This window comes from Aptenodytes forsteri, unplaced genomic scaffold (genome assembly GCF_000699145.1).
Source record: "Aptenodytes forsteri isolate BGI_AS27 unplaced genomic scaffold, ASM69914v1 Scaffold257, whole genome shotgun sequence".
Classification (NCBI taxonomy): domain Eukaryota; kingdom Metazoa; phylum Chordata; class Aves; order Sphenisciformes; family Spheniscidae; genus Aptenodytes; species Aptenodytes forsteri.
The window spans coordinates 10,206,853-10,234,808 of record NW_008795194.1 but is presented as its reverse complement, the minus strand read 5'-3'; the positions used below and the strand labels follow the sequence as shown (position 1 = coordinate 10,234,808).

The 27,956-nt window shown below is 39.5% G+C and overlaps 1 protein-coding gene across 1 annotated transcript in view; it reads right to left on the bottom strand.

Annotated features, from left to right (window-relative positions):
• DIP2C (disco interacting protein 2 homolog C) overlaps positions 1 to 27,956 on the bottom strand; it is a 166,119-nt gene that overhangs the window by 37,745 nt on the left and 100,418 nt on the right. Inside the window, 10 exon segments of the mRNA XM_019471878.1 lie at positions 3,003 to 3,173; positions 4,143 to 4,311; positions 14,201 to 14,331; positions 17,133 to 17,242; positions 17,354 to 17,378; positions 17,380 to 17,466; positions 20,198 to 20,319; positions 21,964 to 22,087; positions 25,826 to 25,906; positions 26,702 to 26,811. Of these exon segments, the coding sequence (XP_019327423.1) occupies positions 3,003 to 3,173; positions 4,143 to 4,311; positions 14,201 to 14,331; positions 17,133 to 17,242; positions 17,354 to 17,378; positions 17,380 to 17,466; positions 20,198 to 20,319; positions 21,964 to 22,087; positions 25,826 to 25,906; positions 26,702 to 26,811 (1,130 nt within the window).

Sequence of the window (27,956 nt, the reverse complement as noted above, 5' to 3'; positions counted from 1 at the left end):
GGGATATCCCAGGTCAGCTGGGGTCAGCTGTCCCAGCTGTGTTCCCTCCCAGCCTCTTGCTCTCCCCAGCCTACTTGCTGGGGGCAGTGGGGTCATGGTGCGATGGGCAGAGTGAGAAACGGGGAAAGCCTTGATGCTGTGCAAAAACTGTTCAGCAATAGCTAAACCACTGGTGTGCTATCAACACTGCTTCAGTCACAAATCCAAAACGCAGCTCCATACGGGCTGCTATGAAAAAAGTTAACTCCATCCCAGGCAGACCCAGTACAATATTACTTCCAACGAGGCATATTTGGGCATTGGACCTGGCTTACTGCTGCTCAGCGTCATTCCCTGGTTTTATTATTTGTCCTGAACAAAAGACTTCTCTCGTAAGTGAAACAGCCACCACGAACAGTCCAGAGATCACTGCAAGCCTGAAATGGAGATTTTCATTAGTGGCAAGCAAACTTCCGCAGCTAATCTGTCCTTGTTATCTACAGCTTCTTTCATGTCTGGTCCCTCCATGGACCAGAAGCCAAGGAAGTTCAGTTATTTTTCAGGAGTAGCTCCACTACAGCTGCAGGGGGGAGCTGATGGGCCCCATCCTCATCTATCGGCCATGAAGGTGTGCCATCACTTCCCTCCTTCCCCTCATCTGTAAAAGACACCCCATGGGCACTTCAAGATGGCTAAAGATACAGAAGCAAATCAGAAAATTATTGATACCAGGTAGCCAGCTCATCTCTTTCTCCTCTGTTTTCCCTTTCTACTCGAGGGAAAGCTGCCAGTGTCCTTGCTGCCTGCTGTGCCCCTCCCAGCCAAGTGTTTAACCTTGCTTGGGTTGCTGACTGGGAAAGCACACCAACCTGCACCTGCTAACCGGCCTAAACTGGTACCGTCCAAATTGTGCTGCCTCGGGTGGGAGTGACTAAAGATTTCCTAGATGTTTTCCGAGTTGTCCTCTCTGCCCTGTCATCACCCAGGACTCTAGATATGGAGAAAGAAATGAAGAGGCCTGTATTCTTGCAAAGAAACATTCAGTAGAAGAGATTTCAAAACTTCAGTCAGTACTTTTTGTATCATATCCATGACAGAAATATGGGGGAAGATGCTGCATGAGTTCATAGATGTTTCTAACCTACTCGATACATTTTTCTCTCAAGACTATTAAGTTTTATTAGGGTAAAACTGTTTTGAAGGATTCAAGCGCTGCTTTTGAGACCACAGGAGATTTTCTTAAACTTTTATTCCTGAAGAATATTTATGGCAGCAATTACAGAATGCCAAACTAAACAACTCTACCTCTGGGACACAGAATGACTTTTAACCCTGCTCAGCTTTGCCTTGTCATATGTTTGATGATAATAATAATTAAAGTCACCCTGGGCTGAAGGGATACTCTGCTGGCAGTCAGAGAGAAAGCAAGCAGTACTGGAGATGTGGCGTACCTCCTGTATTTGTATTCTGGTAACATGCTGAACTACAAGGTCACTTTTAGCCAAGGTCTGATGAAAGCCAGGATTCCTTAGTGATGTTGAAAAGGGCAAGAGGCTAATGCAGGCATAACACGCAGACATACTGGTCTGTGCTGAACCCATCACCTGTATTTGTCACATTTTTTGGATAAAATAAAAAAAATCTTTACATTTACAGTCAGGAAAAAAATAGCAAATGCCTTATTTATAGTGTCACTGAGAAGATCTGTTATGGCTTCCACACCTGAGCAATTATGCATGTTACATGCATAAGAAATCCTTCAATGTAAACTAGGGGTAACTGCCAGATTTGAAATGTGGGATGCACCATATAGAGTACAGGCAAGTTATGCTGGGGAGACAGTGACTTTGAAGAGGTTAGAGACATAGTAGGTGACCAAATGGATATGGAACTTCCCAGCCAATGCAGCTGCCAATGCAAAAGATGATTTTTGTATTATTTAAAAAGATTATTAAGTCAGAAATCATATTACATCTGAGTAGGACACCTGTGGCATTATTACAGGAATAATATGTGAAGTTCTGATACCAGATTTGGAAGGACAGAAAGAGATCAGGAGTCATAAAAATGAGACACAGATCAGGAAAGCATGACTTAAGCTTCTTTATCTGTTTATCAAAGACTAAGATGTGTATTAGAGTCATGACAGAAATGAGATTCTTTATTCTAGATTAGAAAAATGTAATAAAATAAAAAATGGCTGAATCTAATGCCAGATAAATTTAAACTAGAAATAAGGCAAAATTAATTAAAAATTGAACACCTTATAAAAAGGCAAGTTAACTTTCATCACTCGAAGTCCTGAAAGATAAAATAATATACTCTAGATCAGCCTAAAACTATTTGCTTGGTGTAGTTATCATTGGGTGAAAACCTAGAGGCTATTCAGAAATTCAGACCAGATAGCTACAGTGTTCCATCTGTCCTTAAAATCACAACTCAGTAAAGATTCCTGGAGAATGCAAGTTAAATCCTGTATTATCCCTGGGTACTTTCTTCTGATTAGTGGATCAAAACAGAATGAAAGAGATGTAGCAAAATAATTTTTCATTGTAAGCAATGAACTGTGCGCAGGAAATATCTATCTAGTTAATTAAGTAATGGTTGGAATTATTTGACGGTTGGGCTCGATGATCTTAGAGGTCTTTTCCAACCTCAATGATTCTACGATTCTATTTTATAAACAGAAGGAATCCATTTTGTAACATACTAAAGTAAGCACTAGGAAACTGGATTTTACATTACATGACTAAATACTGTTTTTGGAGTACATTCTGTCACTACCATGCGCTTTTCTGAATTACTCTATTCATGGGCAGAATAAATGCTATGATTGCAACGAGAGGGATGAATAGTTGACAAAGTAACATAAATCTACTACCTGTATATGCAAGAACATTAAGTACCACATGCATTTTCTTAAGATGTTTACAACCAAGCAGCCAAAGGAAATACAAAGAATGCTTCTTACTGAAAACCGTTTTCTTAAAACAACTTTGAGCTTAAGGATTGAAAAATCTTACCTGTAAACATATTGCCAGGTTAACTCTACAGCCAAGTGATGTGCTGACAGCCCGTGGATGGAGACCAAGGTCTTTAAATAATTTTGAAAATGACTGAGTAAGAGCTATCCGAGGTCGTTCTTCAGCCACTACTACACATGTCCGTACACGTGAAAGGTCCAGTCCCCTTGCCTAAAAAGAAGTTAAAATGTAACAAAGGCCACAAATGGGCAGATTTAATGAAAACCAGTTAGTAGTACTTAAGTGTATTATGTAGGTATTATGATTCAAGAGGAATAGCAGAATAAAGGCTAAGGTGCCAGTATAATTTCTGTCTTTCCTGGAGGCCGGATGGCCAGATGACAGTCTAATAGCTGTAGAAGAGCAGACATACTTGCTTGTCATCTCAACATTAGCACATAGGAAGAGATGGGTATGCTAATTCTGAAGGGAGGGAATGCTATTTCCCAATATTAATTCAGAAAGAGAGTAAATAATGGCAAACAGGAAGTAGTGTCTAGCCTTGAAAAAACTGATTAGGAAATTATTAAGCGAGGATGGTAAAGGCTGGAGACAATCATAAATATCAGTATCCCAAGATCTAATTTATTTCAGTAGCATACTGGAAATTCTAGATGATTTCAGAAATGTAACTGGCTACCTGGCTTTTAATTCTGGGGGAAAAAAAAAGAAGATACACCTCTCCCCCCACTCCCCCCCATACCATGAGGACAATCCAGTTAAAACAATATGATACTTTTAAGTATGTGATTATTTAACTACAGGAGCCAAAACCAAACGAGTACTTCATATAATCAGGGAATTCATAAAACATAATATACAACACTCCTTGGGCCTCTTGGACGTTTACACCTCTGTTTTCCAACACTTGCCTATCAACATAGGCTGCAATACAGATCAGAAAGCTTAGGTAAATAAAAGCCTTTCCTTGATGTTTAAAAGCCTTGTGATCTGAAAAAGAATGACTGATATTTATATATAGCCTTTGGCAAGGAATGACACGTGTTCTGTGGAAGCTGCCCTTGCCCTCTGATGATTTTCTCCTCGCTGCAGACATTTAGCACAGCCGTTCATGGCAGGCAAGGCTCTCAAACACCACCGTGCAGACGGAAGGTTGTGCAGGACGACAGAATTACTCACTTTCAGCGACTCTGTTTGTGAACCGAGTCCCTTAGTACAAAGCTCCATGACTGAATAGGAACAAAAAGTGTCTCTCACTTTGTACTGACTCACGGCAAGAAGCCACAGAGCAGGATTGGTCTCCAGTTCTGAGGGAGGAATCAAAATAGACTGGTGTCCTGAATAAACGCTGTAAAGACACAAGATTCGTTAACGCATGCTAAACGCCTGTGTCCACAGATGTTTACAAGCTATGGAGTACTAGAATATAAAGGTTATCACAGCGCGGGATGAACCATGTAATGTCATACAGTGCTCTACAGGTCCACTAGTTTAACATGAAGTTTAACTCTGTTTTTTTGCTATACCTTCAGAGTCTGTGAGGAATCATGAGGAATGCAGGCAGAACATGCTCCTAAAATACTAATTTACTCAAAATGCCCGTGGACTTCGCTGTTAGAACTGTACTGAAGAGAGCAAAATAGCTCGGTTATTAATGGTGCTAATAAACATTATTATAATATCAACAAAAATTATGTGTTGCTGACAAATAATTAAGATTGAGTAATTACCATTTTAAGATACCTTGATTAAAAGAGTACTTGATTGCTTAATATGGAAATAACCTCTCTCCTGCTGAGGCAAGCAAGAGGTTTGCAATCATGTTCAAGGGAGTAAATCTGGCCCCAATTTAACAATCCTTGTGGCTTTAAATTTCTTCTGTGAAAGTTTTATGAACTTTTAAAACCCAAATATACTACATCTCTTGTTTATTGGATACCTAGTGAGCATAAGTATTGAGAAAAGACACTTATCAGGGTCCCTGAAGGAAACAATTATGCAGAGCTAATTTCTCTGGTACCCAAGATTCTCCCCAAGGGAAAAAAATATTCCCAATGTGATGTCTTTATTTCCCGTGGGTCCTATGTTGTTCACTCATCTCAGACAGGCAGATTTACCATCAATTTTACAGTCCCCCTCACATCTTAATTTGTGATTTGTAGATATTTCAAATCAGAAGGGTCATAGCATAAAACCCCCAGATCATAGAAGTTCTGAGAAAAGACCATAAAACCCTGGAGATTTATGATGCACATGAGAGAAATTCATTTGTGACTTGAAAACTTGGAATGCCAGCTTGGTAAAGTAAAGCTGACATTTTCAAATCCAAATGCCCGAGGTAAGACACGTAATGGAACTTTATTTTCAGGAATATGAGCATCTCTGTAACATTTCACATTAGGAAGAAGATACAGACCTTTGCAATTCTTGAAGATGGGCTGCTCACACAGCTCCCCTCCTTGGTGAGCGAGTGCCCCCACTCCCCCCAAACCCAGATGAGAGTGCTTTCAAAAGCTGTGCAATTTAGAACAAGGTTTGTGTGACCAGGATGTCATTACTTGGTATGATAAAGGCATAAAAGGTGTACAAGTCCAGCCACAATGGCAGTTAATAATCGAAATAGTTTAGGTCTTTGCTGGAGTATGAGCCAGAGGATGTCACGGAATATGTATGAACTATAGTTCAAATAATTTCATTTATCATACAGTAAGAATTTTATCTTTGACTGCTTGTCCACATTTACGCCACTCTTGATGATTCATGACCAGTGACTTGCCACGAAGTGATGTGTTCTCGGATACGGTTGACATAATGACTATAGCACAGGACGGTCAAATGAAGCATTATGCTTTTATGTTGCTTTTACGGGATCAGAATAAAGTATGACTGAACCTTGAGCATGTGCTTCATAAACACGTGAAAAGAGATCTTGGCAAAGTTACCCAAGCCTCAAAGGAGTATGCCCTGAGCTCAAGTGACAGATCAAACCCAGCTAAGGAGTAGTAACAGTTTTTACTATAAATATTACTTCACTCTTTCTTTCTCAGCCAATTCTATTAAGTTTTCCAGAGAAGACCAAAAGGTCTTAGTTCTTCGCAAATTTAGGGTCAGGGCCCCACAAACAATCAAGGTGTGTGATCTGTCTGGTAAATAAATAATTCTTACAAATGGGAAGCTGTAACCACTCGAGTAAGAACCTGGGCTGGGGTCCAATCCGTATGAATACGGTATACAGAGATTCAGCATCAAACCCTTCCCCCCGTCCTTGAACTCCTCTAGTTGATGCAACCACTATCAGGAGAAAAAAAAATCCACACAATAATAAACAAGCTGCCAGGGGGTCAAATGTGGGAGAATTATTACTCAGAACTGCATTAAGATCCCTTAGTGCCACTTATTCAACTGGGCAGAACATCCCAAAATAAAAACAAAATCAAAAGAACAAACTTTATCCCTGTACTGAAAAGTGCCCACACAAACTCCACAGTAATAAGGGAGGAAAAACCTGCATTGCTTTCAGTAGAAGAATAGAAAATTGGTTCCAAGTGCACTTTACCAGGAAATAGTCCAAAATGGTGCAATTTGGGAATACAAATTTACACCAAAGACAAATCTTTTCCCCCTCAGCAACAGTGTGGGGGTGAACTGTCTCCCTCTCTTGATCAACTTATGCTGGACAAGTAAGAAAGATACTTGCGTTTGCCCTTAACCTTCCACCAACAGCCATGCAGCAAAGCATGAGGATTTGGATGGAAAATAACCCCAACTTCTCCAGACTGAGGGAAACAAACACTCTTATGATCAGACTTTGACTAAAAAAATCACTCTGATTAGACAGAAATAAATGAAGATGTTGCTAGTACCTTTTCTGAGTTCTAATCCCTCAGAAATGCTGAGGAGTTCAGAATTTAACTGCAGTGCAGCAGGAAATATCTAGCAGGAAGGAAACTTTCTGTGGTGCAGAACCTCAGATGTGTGCTGCTCCTGTCTACAGTGCATAAACCTACAGAAAGATGATAACATGCCTGGTAACTTGATGACCAACACAAGCTTTGCCTACCGAGCTGTGGTTTAATAACCCATGCATATCATCTAATTTGCTAGAGCAGTTGGTGGAGCTAGGAGAAGAACTACAAAGACGTATTTCTGGGGTGAATGTGCCAGTTCCACAGCTGAAGTGGTTTATGCAGCACCTGGCCACCACGATGTCAGTCATAACCTGGCTCACCTTCCTGAATCAAGCTCAGAAACATTATGTAGGTTTTGTGAATGACTCCAAGCAACAAAACGTTCCTGGTAGCCACATATCCTTGCAAATTCGCAGACTTTATATTTCCAGGTTAACCCCTGAGAAGCTGTACGTCACCGATGTTTTGGTGGAGAGAAGCTGAGAAAAAAAAGATGCTCCCTTGTATAGCTGGTTGAAACATTTCTATCACTCTGGTGGTTTCAAATCACTGTGAGATGTTAGAGAGTGTTTGCTTAGTATGGATGCCAACAATCAAGCAGTGGACCACGTGCTTGAACAGAATGCAGTTGTGGAAGGCTGCTTTGGAGATGCTGATAAAGCTAGATATGGTCCCAAACCTATAGGAAGTTCTGTCAATGCTGCCTTTATGTAACTCTAGGTATGGTAGAGATGTATGGTAGGTACATCTATGTATGGCACATTCTAGATATGGTAGAGTTAATCCTGAAACCGAGGCACTGAACAAATAGACAGTTCCATCTCATCTTCTTGAAACACAGTACTCATCAAGAGATAGTTAGGCTGTCAGCTTTGCTATTCTCATACTGGAAGCAACAGAATCATGGTGAACACTGTGCCATCAGGGGGATCAGATGGGATATTAGGAAAAGTTGGGGGTTTAAATATAAATTGTGGAAGCTAAAATTACCATTCTGAAATTGCAACAATATATGATCTATTGGAGTAGGCGCAGGAATTTAGTTATATAAATACTGGGAAGGAACTGAAGCAAGATTGTTTCTTCCACTGCTGTAGAAATCTGTTCTCACAAAAGTAACTCTGTCTCTTGATGCAAGTCTTGTAACAGGAGTAGACACAGTGCAGAACTGCAGAGACTATCTGACAGACCTGGACATCTGTTTATCAATCTCCACCATTTTTAGAAAATGCAAAAGGAGTAGGCAAAAAAGAAGACAAAAAAGGAGAGTGACTATAGAGCATCCCTGCATCATCTTGTCACAATCCTTTTGGGATGCAGACACAGAGTGAAATGCAGTGGTAGCTGAGGTGGGAGATCACATTTTAGAAATACTGTCTTCCTTTAGGGAAGCAATCCGGAGGAAAAAAAGGTATTCACATGGTGGACAAAGCCTTGGATTTTGGCAGTAAGTGAAGAGCCTTGTCTGCCTGCACTGAGCAAGGGCTGCCCAAGGACAGGAATACTCCAGTTAAATGCACCAGGATGTATTTTGGTATGACGGTGCCATCTGATCACAACACCGGTTCCACTGCCTGGCAGGCTGTTTTGGCAGCATACGGAGATGCCTGGAAGGACATCTTGGCAATTAACTGTTCCACTGAATCAAAGATTTACCCCATGCTGTCCTGAGGCAGATTAACAGTAAAGTCTGAGGTTTTATTACAGTTCCAGAAATTTCAGCAGGGCAATAAATGCTGACAAATGGCAACTGCAATTTGGAATTGCATTCTGGCAGGCTACTGAACTGCCACTGCCCTTACTTCTGGCATCCTTCTCAGGTGATATGAGCTGCTTTCCCACTTAACTGCAGGAGGCAGGTAGGTACTGCTGAGTCTTGTAACTATATGCATTTTTTTTTCTGCATTTCTACAGATGATATTTGGCATTTGGTGATGAGGGACAGGTATGGGAATTGGGCATTTGGTAGGGCCTGAAATAATTGAGTTGCCATGCACCTAATTCAAAGTCTGTGAAAAGAGTCTGCTTGCTGAGGGAACCTGAACTGGACTGAGCAAAAGCCTTCACAATCATCTGGACCACAGCTTGTAGGAAGGAAGGTACAGGCCACAGAGGAGAGTGTTTGGGCATATGTCTGACCTAGGCTTCATAGGACTTGGGCCAAAATAAAATCTTCAGTTCTCCTGGAGACCCATATATGCACAGAAAAAGGGCTTTTGGAGAACAAGTAAAGGACTTCACACCATCTGCAGAGTTCAAAGGTGCCCAGCTGGCATACAGTGCACTAAGAGCACGACTGCACATGGTAAGCAGATAAGCAATCAGTACTGGAGAGACAGAGATGTCTCACAAAGAAGTTTAACTAATGTACAGCAAAAGGGATCATTGTGTAGGGCACACAAATTTTCCCAGAAAGGAAAGGACCTCACCCATACACCTTGACAGGCTTCTAGTGCTGAGAATAGGTGCAGTCTTTACAACTTCCACATCAGCGTACTGGGAGCCGGTGAGAGTGGTGCCATAACCCATCACTCTGCTTTAACCCAAGCTCTGGTGCTGGTACCCCAATCAGATACCCGTAAGTCTTTGGTTAACACTGAAATGCCAGTATTTTGTTCCCGTAGTGCCTGCACTGCCTGCTGGGACCGTGCTGTCTGCCCAGAATGAGAGCCAGACGTGACTCAACTTCTTGTTACTGGCATGTCCTCCAAAAGCTTTAACCTCCTCCTTTCAGAGAAGTGTTTCAGCAATCTCTAAGCCTCGCAAGGGAAGCTTTCTAACACAGCTCTGGGCTGCTACTGGGCACTTCTGAACTGTGTGTCACTGGGAAGCGTGTTGCTGACTGCTCCTGAGCACAAACACATGACCCAGCAGCACCAGCAGTGGAAATCATACTGCCTCTTGACAGAACTTGTGGTGCTCAGTGCCATTCCAACACAAAGCCCCTTTACCTAAATACTTCAAAGCAGGTGAGCAAGTTCTAAAAATTTGGCCACTGTTTCCTTTTTGTATTGAAGAAAAAAGAGAGACAGCCATCTTGCCCTGCATACAGAAACCACAGCCTAAGGTTAATTAGATGATATAGATGGCAGCACCATTTCTGTTGGCATTGGCGTTAGAGACATCCTAAGGCAGGCAGAGGCTAAACATGTCCAGCTCAGGTCATTACAGTACCGTCTGTATTTATAAGCCATTGCGCAGACTTGAGCACCACTCAGGTGATGCCTTAGCACCACCTCTCCCGCCCCAGTTACTCCCCCATGTCTACAGAGCTGGTGGAGCTAAGTCTGTCAACACATTGCAGAACTCACACATCAAGGTAAATCAGGGCTTTCAGCTGCCCTTGAACCTTCTAGACTTGAGGCAAGTTTAACAGACCTATTGTAATGTGGAGAAACGCAAATTGCCTCTTCCACAAGTTGCCACTGGCTAAAGACTCCACGGCACACACGGCAGTGTGTGGGCAGAGACACCTTTACATTCCTCCTGCCCCAGTTACGCACTTTGCAAAACACATGAGAGATGGCTATGTTCATAGCCTTCACTTCCCATGTCAGAATTATCCTTTTCTGATGTGGCATTTAGGATTCTTTATGCAGTCTTGCCTTTAATTTGCTATAAATGGGCTGGAAATTAGGTGAAAAGCTCATGCCTACCAGATATATTCAAGTTAGCCTAAAAAAATGTAACGATAATTAATGAGTCCTAGCACACTAAAGTTTTCTAAAATGCAGTTCTCGTGTTAATGCTGCAATTCCTTACTTACTTCTTGCACAGTTCCACCTCTCTGGTTAACAAGAAACCTTGCAGTCTCTTGCTGCAGAAGCTACCCAGCAGCACCACTGGGGACTTCAGCTTGTGGCTATGGAACAGAGACAGCAGCAGCAGGACAGGAGAAAGCCACTTCACTGCACCTTACCTGGAAAGCCTTCCCAGGACCATTTTATAGCATTCACGCTATTTATTATGTGGCCACCGTGGACCAGAAAATTCAGTTCCTCTGGTTCAGTTTGAGTCATACTAACTTGCACTATTACAATCTCAGTTTCTAAGAATATATATATCATTTAAAATTATTCATGTACTTAATTTTAATTTCAGCCAGGACAATTCTATCTTCCAGTAGTAAAAGTAGAACCGCAATATGGGTTGGCTTAGCTGGGCTAAAATGGAGGGAAAATTCTTATTCTATTGCATCACTCAGCAACTATCAATTAAGTAAATCCTCACTAACAAACTGTAGAATGCTCTATTCTGCTCCACAGTGAGCAGCGTCAAGATAGGGACATCTTAATTTCAGGAAGCATTTTTGAACAATGGGATTTAGTAATGTTTTTTTTTACATTGGAGGACACAATTTTTTTTCTTTCAAAGAATGTAATACATTTTAAAATGTAATGCAACACAAGTCAGAATACTAGGATCACCCTCTCAGAATGGATAAATGAGATTATTAAAGAGAAAAATGCAAAAATAATGTATTATTTTATTGAGTCATTAGTAAGAACCTGTTAAAATTAGGAAGTTTGGGGTTTGCGAACTCACATGGGGCTGATGACTGCCGCCACACCCATGATGTGCTGTTCAATGACAAAGGTTCCAAGGAAACCCTGCTGGAGCATGCAGCCAGTTTAGAGGGAACGTGGTAAATCCCTTTTTTTTTTAAAATGTATTGCTCTGCTTTGCAAGGTTTCTTTTCTTTATTATTTTATACCCTTTAGGCCATAAAATAATAAATTTTTTAAAAATAAGAACTTTGCAAAACTATGCAATATATTCCAAACTTACCAAAGGGCTGGCTCCATGCTCCAGCAGCTTTCCTAAGTAGCTTTGACCTCACAGAATGGGGCATTCTGGGGCACCGCAGTGGAGCAGGCCAGCACAACGTCTAAGCACCTACAACGGGGATAAAAGGTTAGTTTTTCTTTCATTCCTCAGTCAATGCCTCTTTTGGTCTAGTTAATAAAGGGATTAAAATGTACTTGTGATTTTAACCACACCCAGCACAGGAGGCTGCTTTTTCTTCCTGCTGGGCTCCTAAAAGGAAGAGTTCCTATTTAACTCTCAAAACCCCCTAGCTGATCAAAAATTGAAGATCTAACTTAATTTCCATATGCCATTAGAAGTATTAATTTAGTTAATGGGAGTGGTGACAGACAATCATAACTTTACAGTAGAATCCTCTGAGGTAGAAATCTGGGCTGTACAATGTTGGGGAGGATTTGGGTATGCTAAACTACAAAGAGTAAAATGCAAAGTTGCAAAGTTTTAAATTATGAAGAGTAAGAGTCTAATAACCTCCATAATGTATTTTTTGCTATCACATTAAATAATACTCATTCTAAAATAGTAATGAAACTGAAATTAAGTTTGTAAGTGGAAGTAATGAAGCTGTATCTGCTGTCAGCTTTCCCTAAATGACAGTCGCAATTCAAGCAGCCTGCAACTTTTCTGCTTTTATAGGAACAGGAGATCAGTGGCAAAGAAAAGATTGACACGATGGTTCATAAGATTAGTGTGTTGCTGGCTTGATCTCAGTTCCTTCAAGTCTCTCATTTCCTTTCTCTTCTTTGAAAATGGTATAAAATTTTCTATTCCTTCTATAAGCTACGGAGGGGCACAGACCTTGATTGCTTTCTCCCAAAGGCTTGCTGCCTTATTCACTTGCCAGTCATAAACAATCTTCTCCTCCTAAAAGGCTGAATACTATCAGTATTGGGAAGGACCTAAGGGCAGTAAATGCTTATTTGTTGCAAATATGGTGCTTTAAGAAACAAAAATTTCTGTATTCAGGAGATTCATGGGCACCACAAATTACTTGGGTTTTGGACAGATCAACATCTATCTGTATTTTACAGCTCTACCATGATGTTGCATAGAAGTTATTCTTGGATGCTCTGTGTCCCAACATTATCCCATACAATAACACACTCCTTAGCTGAACTCTCCTATGGTGCTCTACAGTCCTTCCCTGGTCTCACTGAATGCATCATGGCAGATTTGGCTTAGCCCCCAGCAGAGCGAAGGCCTAACAGCGTTGACATCAGGGCATGCTGAAACACATAAGTCCATGTAAGAAATATCCAACTGACTTAAAAAAATCAACATTTTAAAAATTTAACTTAAACAGAGTGATTTAATTAAAATCTCAAAATTTCTGAAAGGTTTTTTGAGTTTTTTTGCAGCCTCAATATTTTTATTTTTGTGTTGGGGAAATAAGACGTTGAAAAAAAAAGATTTTTCAAAACCAAGAAATCTCTAATCCTTACGTAAAATCTGAACTAGTATTAGGGCAAGTATAGTTTAAATCAAGAAAGACTGATCAAGAATGAATAAGATAATACCGTTAATCTTTGGCCCATTTAATATTTAATAGCCAATATTTTAAAAGGGCAACAAGACAGGCCAATAGCCTACTTTTAAATAAACAATACTTGCTGAAAACAAATTGCTGCAGGTGTTATCAAATAAAGCCTTCTTCAGGTATTTAGTAAATTGGTAAAAAGTTTATCCAGAATATTTTTATTGCCCTGGGTTATCTTCATTTTAGTAACTAAAAATAGCAGTACTGCTAACACCGAAGAACTTTCTATGTAGGGAGCAAAGATGTCGGACTACTGTGACTCTAAGATGTCTTCATAAAAATGTGCTCCATTAACACTCCCATAGCTCTTCCCCTTTGCCTCTGCATCAACCCAGCTAACTTAAAAAAAATAAAAAAGAAAGAAAAAAATCGATGGAACTGCTTTCAGTGCTGAACTGCAACTTCCCTGAGTATAGAGATTGACAGAATTGTTAAATTTCTAAACTTCTTATTAACAAAAAAAGCCGATTCACATTTCACTAGAAATGTTTTTTTCTGATAGCTTTGCTACTGCCATAGAAGTATCCTTCCATGTCTCTGCAAAAATCACAGCCGTAAGTCCCACAAATGAGGAAGCCCCTGATATCTACTCATGCTTTCAGATTAGAGAATGAAAAAGAAGATACCAGGAAACCACTTCCTTAAGGTAATATTGGTAGAGCGCTGCCTTCATCAAATAAAACTAGCCAGACTCTGCAGAGACAGCAGTAAAACAGTAGGGACTCAAGGAGCAGCCGTGTTGATGTTCTGCACTCATAAGTCTAAATACCTATGGCCATGCCCAGCTCAAACAAAGCGTATTCTCTGTACAGCACCCTCAATATAGCTTCCAGCAATTCCAATTGCCTATGTCAGTCCCAGAGGTTTTGTATGTTCTTCCCATCCTTTTATCACTCACATCATCCGGTTTGTTGTGTTATAGTACAACAGAAATGGTATTTTAAAAGGTTGAGGAGAAACCTCACCTGCAGAGGCACCAGAGGACAAACCCAAGTCCACAGTAGGGGTCCAAGCAGATAGCAACTTCTCTGGAGGGATAAAGCTCACACTGCAGCTTAATAGAACGACAAAAGGCACTAGTGGCTGCATGAGACATCTGAAAGACAACAGCAAAGTAATTAAAATGATGAACTATGTCATTCAGAAGGCTCATTCCCAAAATGCGCCAAGTGCTTAAATCAGTTACAGGATAAAGAAAACAAGTAAATATTGACTTTCTTCTCAGTGTAAACACACATGTAATTTATATCTAAGAAAACATAATTTTCCTTCAAGAGGGCATCCAAATAACCGTGAAAGGGGAGGGGAGACAGAATGAATGATAAGTTTGAAGTGATTTAGGGAGAAAGCTGTGAGTGGTTTAAAGATGTGCTCCAAGCTGTATGCAAAGCTAATGATAACAAGCTAAACTTTCTGGAAGAACAAAGGAATGAATGACTGCAGGATCCGAATGTAATTTGAAGTATTTTGTTGATCATCAGTAACATATTTCTAAGTACATATTTCTTAATACAATAAATAAAAAATGCCAATGCATTTTTTAAATTGAAGAGGATTTTGCATGCAAAATGGTACTAAGGACCTAATCATTCGGTGATAAAGATCCCCAATAAACTTAGTAACGGTTCTGTAAAATGTCTTCATGTTATCCAGCTCCTAATTGAGAAACAGGCTCTTAAAAATCTTGGTAAGAAAGCTCTCAGAGGTAAAACAAGCAGAAAGTAGAAACAAAAAACCCGATCAAAAGGAAATTTTTCTGATTTTTTTTTCTAGTGTTAGGAAGTTTCCCACACTCACCCATCCTGGCTTAGAAATTCTAACTAGAGCAGGAACAGAATTATATCTTTTCAGCTTTGCCCTCTCTGTTAATAACAAGAAAGATACCCATGTTGGAAAGATGGCCTGGATAGGATTTAACTCATCTAACCTTTGAACCCTGCCACATACTGAGCTAGTTGCCTTATATATTGTTAGAGTCAGTGGAGGGGAACAGGCACTTGGAACATAAAATTTATTTTATCTTAAGGTAAACAGGGGAACAAAGCTCTAGAAGTGACTTCTTCTCCATTACCAATGAGAGCCATAACTGAGGCTGGACATGTTCCAAGTGATGCAAAAAGGCCAGCTCAAAACAGGTGTCCCCACGGTGATCATCTGCAGTTTGCAGAGATTAATTCTACTCTAGCTGAATCAAGACCACCTTTTCACACAGGATTAAACCGAACTCTGTAGGGCCAGAACTGGTGTCGTTCTGTGAATTTTTACACCATACTGGGTGCAAGCTAGTGAAAAAGTTGAGAGTAAACATAAGTGGAATCTACTACTTCCAAAGTGATTACAAAACATTTATCAACTTTTCAGAAGCCACATAAATTGTTTAGCCATTTTTTTTAATTTAGCACCACTGCATTATGAATATAAGCCTTGTGGCCTCTTATGATCCTTTTATAATTAATTAATCACTAGTGACGATCTAGTAGATGGTAACTGTTTACATAAACCTGCTGAGTCAGTGACCTGGAAGCTTTGTGACCCAGGTATCAGAAGCTAATCAAGAATTCCTTGAGAGATTTATCTGGATTTCCCTTTAGCTACATTAAGAAAAGGTTCTTCCACTTACCCTGCCTTTGACTATCTTTGAAGCTCTCCAAATACTGACTTTGCATAGTTAGTAGTAATTTCTGCAAGTCTGATAAGGTGGAATTCAGACCTGATTTAATATGGATGACTGCATCTGAAACAATCATTTAAGGCTCCCTTTAGAAGAAATGAAGACTTATGTGACATTCACCCCATTCAAAAATGTTTCAGATAAGTCAGATAAATTACACCCTAAAAATCCCTGCTTCTCTCTGTTGATTATTGAGGAGCCCAATGACTAGTCCGCATCTGTAGGCATTGTAGCTATTTAAAGCTAGATTAAATGCATCTTTCAGGAGTGTCTGATATGTGACCTTCAGCCAGCTCAACCATTTAACCATCAGTCAACCTTGGGCTGGTCACTTCACTGCTCTGTGCTTCAAATTCTCCATCTGAAAACTGGGAAAAAGATGCTTTCTTTGTTTATAAAGTATGCTGACAGCTTCTGAAAATAGACGCATGATGCCAAAGATTATGAGGAATTCAATACAAGCTATAAGTGTGATATGTCAGCAAAAATTGCTGAAGTAATCATAATCCTTGGATATGCAACAGATAGGAGTAAGGAAGTAACAGGTAAGAGTAAGAGAGTGATTTTACCTCTGCCTGCATGTTGGTGAAACCAACATTGGAATAATATGTATGTTAGCAGCTAGAAAAGACAGCCTTGATAAATTGTGGCTACAAAGTTAGAGAAAATGCCAGAATAGAGATTTAAAGAGCTCAAGATGCCTAAGTTTATCAAAGAAATCCATCAATTAATTTTTTTTGCTGATTACTCTACTATTGTACCAGGTGAATATACCAGAGACATCAGCAGTTCCCTTAATAGCATGAAGAAGAGAATATTGAAAACCAGTGGCCAGCAGTTGAGTTGCAATAAAGAGCAAACGGTGAATGGGCACTCGAACAAGTAGAAAAGGGATGACTGGGTCTCATTTCCTTCATAAAAAGGAAAGAATAGATGCTGCAGTTGAAGAATGCTTCAGGCAGACAAGCTACTGGGCTGTCCGCAGGGGTATCAGAATTAAATTTTTAGTCTGAGGAGGAGGAGTGGGGCTCAACTCACCACACACAGTACCGTAGTGAGTATAGAAGAACTAATTTCATGTTAATGGAATCAAATAATGACTGCAAGAGAGGAAGCAATTCAATTTCTATTACCAAAAATCAAGAGGAGTTACAAATCAGGAGCAATGTACCACCTGCCAGCCAGGCGTGACAGCAGGAATGCCAGCTTTAACAAGAAGTCCCTACCTTTACCCCTGCTAGCATGCCAGTTGTGGAGACACTGAAGTCAAGGTAAGCAAGCGTTTCAGGGTTAGAGGGTTTGTAGATCTGTGCAGGCCGCTTCTTTGGCAAATCGTCTAAGAGAAAGAAAATGTGTGTATCTTACTCCCATGACAGATAGACCTCTGAGCGCTTGACAAAAACAATGACAAAAGAAGACACAGATGTCCCCTAGCCATAGTACTCACCTGTATCTAAGCGCGGGGGCCCCCTTTCTCCCACCCACTGCTGCTGCCGCCTCTCGTGACCGTAACAATTTACATATTAATTGTGTAGTCATTAAGCAGGCAGAGCGGCTCACCTAGGAATTTAAGAAATAAATAATAATGCAATAGGATACTGATTAATTCTCCCATGAAAATGAGCAAGACCATGATTTATTTTCTGCCAGAACAGGAGACATTAGTCTCATGTTTTCCAATTAGGAGGTAGAAAGATGCACAAAAAATGCAGCTCACAAAGCACACAAAGTCATGTGAATTTTACAAATTACATGAAAATTGCACTTTGAGAAGAGTGTTGTAATGAAACTAAAGGCACCTTAATAGTGAGAATGTGACTTTTTCAACACATTATATCCGTTATCAACCCAGAATGCCAGTACAGAAGACTGTGACCAAAACATTTCCTATGTGATGGTAATATATCATGATTTATAAACAATATTTTCACATAAACAAAAACCTAGCCTGACATTTATATGAGTAATTTTACTATCTTAAGTCAATTTTATGTTAGCCATATATTTCTGATTCCTGTGCTAGTAATAAACCACTGGGAACTCTTCTGATATCAGCAAAATAGCTCTAGACCAAAAATTGTGCAGGTGGTACTAAGAAATGAAATGGTGAGTTTACTGCAAATACCATCTGCACTGAATTTTAGATTACACATGCTGAAGGTATTCTCCTTTTAGATTTGCTATTTTTAAAAATACATAAGTAGCAACTACAAGAATATTTCTTACTGATTATAAAAATTAATATATTTAAGGAAATATTCAGACAAACATAAATATGAACACTGTTAATCACTGAAGACAGTACAGAGGAAAAACTGAAAAGACAGCATCATTCTTCTTTTCCTCGAACTTTGAGAATCCGTGCAAATATTGCTAAGAGCATTTTTTTCTTTAAGGAATCTGAGACATTTCATTGCACACTGAATTTCCAATGTTCAACCTAAGGAAATCAGTAACCACATGTACACTAAATTTTACCACTGAGCAGAAAAGATCAGCTTCTGTTGACAGTAATCTCATGGAGGTCGATTTTATAGGTCAACTTTATAGAGCACATGAGGAAATTAGGAGCATAGAAAGCACTGACCCAAGCTCTACTTACTTCCTCTAACCCGATGATTTCCCTGTATGGAAAATCTAAACATTTCAGGCTAAAAGTGAAGACAAATGAAGCCACTGCAGTATCCCTCAATCCAATCATGTCACTGTCATGGCAAGGCAAGGTAATTCTTACATAGCTAATCTTAATCCATGAAAATCTTGATTTGGGACACAGTGGAGCCATAAAAAAAAGGAATTTCAAGAGTTAGTGGTTACTAGCCCTCTCAGGAATTATATTATCTGGAAGATCAGGAGGTTTATTAAAATACAGAATGTCCATGCCTGGAGAATAGTAAGTTGGAGGTAAACACGTAGGGACGGTGGGAAGGAGAAAGAAGACATCTTAGCTACATGTTAGCAACTGCTTGAGATGGGGCTCAATAATGTTCAGTTACTGAGAACTACTACGAGTTCATCACCAAAACACAATTATGTAGGCCAAATTTTGCTCAGAAGTCATTCTTACTGACTTCAAAAGGTGTTATGTAGACATATAGCATGTCAGAGAAGGCTTTGACCCCATCACACCAGGAAATTTATATGATTGCACTGGCTATGAAGGAACAGCCTTAATATTTTAATTTCTATAAGGTCATCCCTCTCCAAAATGAAAGAGTATCTTGGGTAAAACAGAGCTGAGAGGCTTTTAAGTCAAACTGGCATTAATATGGCTAATAAATTTCAACATTTTATTTAAAGTTAGTCTATTGAAGGGATGACAATTACAAGTCAGCTTAGACCTGTCCTAGTTTTTCATCGTGAAACCAAACAGATCTAGTTTGGCTATTAAACATCAAAGGAAAAACAAAATAACACATTTTACATCACTTCTATAATTTTAACCACTGATGTTTAAAAACTGTGAGTGCCAAAATATTAAATAATGAGAACCCTGAAGACATTAGGACAATTTCTCATACCTCTACTGCTACTTCGTGGCATATGATGCCATAAGGAAAGCCACAAATTATAACTATCATCTCTAGTACTTACTACTTGAAAATATCAACATTAATTAGAAATGTTAAAATCACACTTTTTTCAACTTGTTTCTTCAGAGACTCAGAATTCCATTCAATAGATCAGAAACTGCCAGATGTAAAAGGCCATCTCTTTGCAACCATTTTATTTCCCTCAGTAACAAGCACAATGAGGTTATTTATATGCAACAAAGACTAAACATTATTAGATAAAGCCAAAATACCAAAAGAAAGCATTGAATGAAAAAGTCTGAGTAACACTTCTCTGAATGAAACAAAATACCGACCAACATCTTCACAACAGAACTTGGAAATTGCTTCAAACTGCAAAACAGTTAGATGTACAGAGCTGAGCACAAATCACCATCAGGTCAAGCTAAGTTTTCCATTGGGATTTTTCTCAATAGTCAGCACAGCGTTGCCAGGTAAGGAATCCTACCATTCTTGGCATATAGCTAAATACAAGAAAGCACTTCAAATATATTTATTTCCTGAAAGGAGTAGCAGAACTGCGGCAAAATGCAACAGTGGAACTCAGAAGGTTGTGTGCTGTCAAGCAGTGTTGACCCTGCAAAACAGTGAAGTCCTGAATCTTTGGAAGGAATACAACTCTTCAACCTACACCACACTCACTTAAGTTACCGTTCCTAAAGACTATGCAAATCCACTGCCCATTTAATCTACTTGTGCACTTTCAGGTGTCTGCTCACCTCCACAATCATCTTCACTGTAGGTAACGTGGTAGCTATGTTCTGGGGATGTGGAGGTCGAACTGTTATTGGCACACAGCCTGCATACAGGCATCCGTAAAATGCGGCAATCAGGTCTATTCCTGCATGAAGAACAAAACAAAAATCCTCCCCTGAAAATCAAATAATTTAATCACAGACACCTATGTCAGCATAAATATTACTTGGAACTCAACTCAGAAGGTTAAATGAACGACTAAGCCCTTTAACAGACTTCTTTTTCAGCCCCTTGTCAGTATTTGTTCAGCTTCACTGATTCCTTTCAATTGTACTGTTCTTCTGAGCATGACAAACCAAAGGTGACACACAAAGCTGCAGCCAGATATCATCATTTAGGTGAACTCCACTTTTATGATCAGGAAGTAACCTGTTAAAAAGACTGATTTCTACAGATTAATTATCTTCCTAAATTTACATTTATAGACAAATGAGAGTCTACAAGAAGAGGGATGCCCCAGCAAAAGGATGAAGTAGGACAATGCCTGTTCCTATCAACTGCAGAAAAAACATCTGGAGGTTTCATTAAATGCTGTCTTTCTCATGCCATTTTTAACCTCAGATATGCAGCTTTGACTTGCCTACCTGAAATTTTACAGTAAAAAAGGGAGTAATGATCTTGAAATCCTACTTCTAACATAAAAATAGGTGTTGTTCTATATAAACATTGACTGCAGGTGACAGACTGTGGACAGCACGCTTCAGGCTATCTAAGGAGGCTGAACAGGCAACAGCACAAAGATCCCGTGAATACTGTTGTTGGAGAGCTCCCTGGTGCTGTACACAGGCCATGATAAGACGACAATGGGGGCTGTTTTATTCTTTCAGTGGAAAAGGATCTGGAGTACTGATAGGTTATTGTTCCTTCAATAAAATGCTTTATTCTTGGCAAGTGAAATACAGAAAATAGAAACTTAAGTTTAAAATACTAGTCGTCTTTTGTGGAAAAGGTTTTCTCATATTAATCATTGAGAAATTACTCCTATAAAGATTTAACCAGCATCTTGCAGCCCTTACAAACCAAATATCACAATACAGACCTTAAATCAGACTGTTTATTTCACCAACACACAAAAAATGCTAAAGACAAAAAGAGCAGCACTAGATCAGAAATAATTTCAAGCAGATGTCAAGCATGGTACCGCTTAACACAAGCTTAAAAGCCCTTATGTCAAAGGATGAAAATCCAAGCCACAGAGAGCTGTCTAGGTTAAAGACGTACAGAGAAAATAGTGATTATAATTTGGTATTTCTCAATCATCTGCCATTTATTCATCATATTTCTACTCTAAAAAAACATGGATCACTTCCTAGGTATTGCTGCTTTACCCTCATGAAACGCAGCACTTCCAAGAGGGAATTCAACAGGTAAATCTAAGAACACTCAGCAGATGGAATATTTTAGCAGAACTGTGTGCTCATAAAATAGTATGTTTCCAGCAAATGAAAAGAAAAGCAGTAATTAAATTTGACTGCTTATAAGAGACAGGTTTAAAAACACAGGTTAATCTTAATCTGAACCCAAAGAAATAATATCTATGTGCATATGCAAAGAGAAATTCTTTTAAATATGTTCGACTAAGTTCAAAGAAATGTACATAAAGCAAATATTTAGTGTTTTGCCAATTAACATGGTTTACAGGTTGGTAACACCACCAATGTAGCACTGTCCTAAAGGATCTTGATAAACTTTTGGGACTACTAAGGTACTGAACATGGCAGTTCTTTACCTGGTGGGTAAACCAAAGCCACATGGTCTCCATCTTGTAAATGTCCCCTTTCCATCAACATGACAGCTATCTTCTCCGCTCGTTTATGTAGCTGGACACATGTTAGCGAGTTGGCTATTGTTCCCTGCACAGGAAGAAAGATAAATGTCACAGAAGATAATGCAATGTGCTGAAACTATTTTCCTCGGCACCTTAGAAGTTACTGGATGAGGTACAGCCACAATATGTCATGCAATCAACCGAAATACGGAAATCTTCAGCCTTATGCCAAACTGTAGTTGGAAAGAAAAAAGGTATTTGTCAAGCAGAAGAACGTTCTCCATTCCTCTCTCTGTACCTTCTGCCCTCAACAGTGTTTTCTCTCTAACCAACGGAGTACAGTAGTACGCTAATATCCTGCCCATGTAACCTGTACTCCTTCCCTTGCTATACAGGCAGCATTCCTGTGACAGCCAGGAAAGTGCCTTTATGGTCTCCGCAGCAATCTGGGGAATCTGTGGAGAGCAATCCTGAAAATTGCACTTTGTTGTCTGTATGCTGGAAGGAAGCCAAATGGCACAGTAGAAATACTTTAACAGACAAGAAATAAAAGACACAGGAGAAAACAATACTCTGTGATGGGGAAAAGAATTGGTCTGGAACAAAAGCTAAGCGCATGCATGTAAATGAAATAGAAAAGAAAGGCATTTGTTGAATTTGAGTAACTCTGGTCAGCATGAAAAAAAAAGGGGAAGTGACAATATGCTACAGAGTTTGGCAATTCAAATAGTGCTACAGTGTTTTAAATTGGATGAGTGTTACAGTCCTTGCGTTCCCTAAAAATATGTATGTGTGTGTATACATGCACACACACAAATGTACTTTTAGAGAAATAAATACATCCGTATCACAAAATTCGCTATCACAGTTGACACGTCAGAATAGAAGTCTTAAAGTGAACATGCAGGACAGACTGACTGTGCCTAGAGCTGGTCTGGCCAGGTCTGGGCTGAGATAAAGGGACAGGGCAGTACGGGAAGGGCTGCACCTCTCTGCCTGTGTACCTGTTCTATGGAAAAAGAGGATTTCAGTCTCCAGTACTGCTGTGATATACCTGGCACCTATCACAAGCACTAAGTTCACTTAAAAACAGAGAAGCTGAAGAAATTGGGGAAAAAAAGGTAGGAAAATACCTACACTTAAAAAGAACAATGTATCAAAATTGCAATGCAACGCAATCAAAAATATTGTATATCACTGTCCTTATTGAGAGAGGGAGCAATAGGGTCTTCTGTTTTAAATAAATATTCTTTACACTCTATTTTAACAAGGCAAGAAATAATAAGCATTTGGCTTGATTGCTGGTTTCTATCCACCATCACCATCCCACACACCACCGCAGTTATTTATTGACCACAAGCATCAGAGAGGAGAGAGCAGTTTGATAAAGGTCTAGCACTGGAAGTAGTGGCATGTTACCAGGCATCACTTGACATTTACAAACTTTATAATAAACTATATACAAACTCAAACACTGTCAACAAAGAGGACAAACCTAACTGAAAATAAAAAGGGCAAAGTCAGGGCTTAGCATTCCTCTTCACAATCTTCAGCGACCACACTTACTGAAATGCACTTCAGGTAATTTTAATCAGTCTTCTGAACAATGCGGAGATCATTTCACTAAGAAAGCTTCCTCTAAAGACATATGCAACTATATAGATGCTGGACTAGAGATGGCTTCCATCTGTCCAGCCCTAAATGTGGCCAAAGTGACCCGAGGTCTGGGTGTCCTTGTCACTGTAGACCTGCCAGGTGGAATGTGCTTAAACTCTTTGTTCATTCTTTCAAGAAATTGCCTGTTTGGATAGTCATGGGGAGAATACCCCACATACATCAGAAGCACAGGCCCCACTGACACAGAAAGGGAATTGCTGCAAATCATGTAAATTTGTGCAAAACTTGTTAATATTTAAGACTTCTGGCACTTGCTGCACGTGAACCAGTGAAAAGACAGTGTTTATATGAAGTGCAGGGAAGGAGAATCCTGTTGTTGGACAAGAATCATTGGCAAGCACGAGGCAACTATTCCCTTCGGGTCTTTTATACGAGGTGTCCTGCAATGTAAAGGTGTTGCAATCCTTCATGACACACACTAAAAACAATGCACTGTGCTAATTTTGAAATATTCCAAATTCTCAAAAATCTTGGGTTACAGGAAAACACTAATCTCAGTGGATTTCTATTAGTCATCTACTGCAAGATGCCTGGATGTTTTAGAACAAAGTGTACAGACAATGTGCAAGGAAGACAAAAAGGGAAAAGTTACAAACCAGAACTAAAATTTAAGATGGGCAGTAAAACTTGCCTAGGCTAAAACCCACCAAACCTGTCACTCCTTTCCATAAAACTTTAAATCTTTCCATAAAGCATTGTATCTCTCAAACAAATTTCATATGATAAGATACTCCACACTGAGAGTATTAAAGGACCAGAGAAACTGAATTTCAAAATTCAACTATTTTTCACTTCTATGGAATGATAAATTATTTCGTTAATCCTTGTTTTCCACATTGTGTCCTTCCCTCCCACTGTTTGAACCCTTCTGCCAGCACGGGAAGTCTGGCTTTATCTGAAGCTCAAAAGCAACAGCCTGTGTGGACATCACTGTCTCTTTCTCACAGCATCTTTGCTCCTAACTTACAGGACCAAACAATGCACTATTTTAATGGCGTAATATTGAATCTCTGAACAGCACTGCCTCTCAAGTTTTCTACTTTGCCACAGACAACTACATTACTACTTCACTATTATCTGTCGTTGCACATGTTGACATAATATTAGCTATTAATCTGAATTTAAAAAAGGTCATTTAATGACTTATTGGTAGCCTCAAACTGAACTTTGGTACCAGCACTGTAATATGGGCTGGGGAAGCATATCCTGTAAATACAGTAAGTGGTCATTTCACAGAGGTTCACAAATTACTGGAGATTTAAGAATGCATCCAAGTTGCGTAGGGACCATGTGGGCTGAGACAACATCAGCTACTCCAGGTGGCCCAGGGGAATAGCACTATTCCAGGCCCCTCCTCTCCTGGAGACCCTCACACACTACATATGTTTCCCAGTTTTGACAGAAGTGTCTAGATGTACTGTGGTGGGATGGTTTGAAATCAGACTTTCATTCTCTACAGCGGTCTTGGGAATTATTGGTTTGCCATCTACAATCATCTAGGAAGTCTGTAATCACACACTTTTAGTAAAGCCAAGTTCTGTACTATGTGACATGCATTAATTCATTTTTGATAAGCAATGAAACGTTGTGCCAGGCTGGCACCTCATGTAGGCTATGCAGAGAGATTTATTAGCGATCCTCTGCAGAGCTGGTTGGATTCTGGACATACCTCTTCTTCTCTTCAACTTCTTTCCCCATTCTCACACCTCCCCCAGATGGTTCAGTCTCAAAACCAACAATCATTGTTTTATTTAGGGAAAATGCTTTGATTTTGCCAGGCCTGTGCTTTTCAAATTGGAAATCAGGATGGTGAACAGTATTAAATACTACTCTTCGGTATAGGAACAATCAGTATTGAAATAGATTTGCAGAGTCAGCTCACCCACAACATGTATGTGGTGGAAAAAGAAATGAGAAATGTGTAAGGCGCGCTGTCTGATACAAAAGCAATCTATATTTTGACAACTGGCAATGATTATTCTCTTTTCCTCTCTGCCTCAGTGAACATTAAATATAACAGCTGAGTATTAATGGGAAAAGAAACAGAAAGGTCGCGTTCAGCCATAGCATGAGCAGGTGCAGCTGAAATACCAGTGTGCCATTTTCCATACGGCAGCCTGTCAGAGTAACGGTCTGAGCTTCTTACCCTGCAGTTGAGTAGAGTGTAAAGCACATGGTCAGGAGTGGTCTGAGCTCTCCACTGTAACACTTCTGAGAGGAAGAGGAACTAAAATAAAGCAGAGTGATAGTCATGACACTAAATAACTTTCTGGGTTTAAAAACCAGAGAACTATTTTTGCTAGTTTAGCTATGTCTTTCTTATTTATATGCTACATTTTACATCAATACCCAGAAGCACTAAACATGAATTAATTCTCTTGTCACCATACATATTTATAGCAAGGTGCTTTTTCATGGTAGCAGCGGTCTCTCTGGAAGTGAAGCCAGTGCTGGGATTATGATATATTACTACATATACTTTCAAAGCAATAAACCAGTTCTTACTGATCTCTCTGAATTTAAGCACAATTTTAATTCTTTCGCTTCTTCTCTTTTTCTTACTATGAATATATAAATAGTTATCCAGCTTAGAACTTACTAATTTAATTACATAAGCCCCCAAAAGAGCTGAATTTGAAGTTAATTTTACAGGATCAAAATAACAACAAATAAGGTCAGGACAATATATGCAAACAAAATTCCCTGGACTCCACTTGAACTAATAAAAAAGATACAGTAGAGGGTGATTTCTGGTAGAAGCTCCATTAACACTTTCCACCATGTCTGTTTTATTGTCCCATGTACACTTATTAAAAAAAAAATCCACACAGATGAAATGCAGTGATCCCCCCTCATGTCTATTCTATATTTATCTGTAAAGGGGGTTCTGAAATATTTTAGTGTGAATTAGAAAAAGCAGTCAGCAAATTCTGCAATAGTAATAGTAATACTATGTAAGTACTGCTAAGTGTCCTGATGCTAACTAGCTAAATATAAGCCATATCAGAAAAGTTGAGCTTACCTTTCTGGCTTGGTCATTATCTTCTATTTGCCCCAAATCTCTACCACTGGCTTGTGCAATTCTTTTTCCAGAGACCAAGTTCCCCACCATCACAGAGGCAGGGCCAATTTCTAGAATAAATCAGAAACGTGCTAAGTGCAATAGAAATCCTTCAGTTGTGGATGAAAATTATTTTTATTTCTTTTGCATTACATGATATTTTCCTCATTGCTATCCACAACACCAAACCTTGAGCACATCTCTGTTGATACAAACTTTGGTTGATGGACCAGAAGTCGCTGGAAGATATGTAGGCCTGGATTCATCCTCTCTAAACATATCTAACTGAGGAGCCCATTTAGCATGGGCTCTCTACAGCCAGAGACACATCCTGTCTGCCTCGATATGGGGAATCTCTGGAAAATTCAGCTCCTAATTTAGGCATGTCCATTCAACTGCCTAAAACCAGATGAGATGTATCCAGCCTTCAGGGACAATGTTCCTATTTCTCTCTTCTGTTCCCTGGGCTAAGCTGCATCTGTAGTAGCAATTCTGTGATGCTATAGACATGAAGTGACAAGGGTTAGGAAGGCAGATGGTGCATATGATAAAATATACGCAAGCCCTTTAGCACAAGATAGAGACTGAAGAAAAATAATTTAACTTTAGAAGAAAGGAAGATGTCAAGGCTGACACTTCTCCATGAGGTGGATTTCACTGATGTTTTGTTGCTGCCATTAGGGAAAAATACCTGTCTCACAGATACCATTTACGCTCATGTTACCATTTGTTTTCTACTTCTCCAGCATGGATTACTGATTAACTGCAATTGATACCGGGCTTTACTTCTAGTCTATGATGTCCAAGCTTCATCTCAGTGATGGCATGTGGTGTAAGTGTCAAAATATGAGATGTCTAAGTAACCAGATAATGTACAATAAATAAAATTTACAGACTACTCTGCTTTAAAAAGATGAAAGCAATATATCCTCTGGGTATGTAACAACTATGTGAAATGGGAGAATGTGATGCTATCAGTTTGGTTTCTGTGTTCCTAGCATTGCTTTTACCATAGTGATATATACTGTATACATAATGTATCTGTAAGTTTCTCCATTGCACTGATCCTAATTGGATGCGGAGGGGGAACATTGTCACCGAGGATGAGGAAAAGGCTGAGGTATTTAATGCCTTCTTTGCCTCAGTCTTTAATAGTAAGACCAGTTATCCTCAGGGTACTCAGCGGCCTGAGCTGGAAGACAGGGACAGCGAGCAG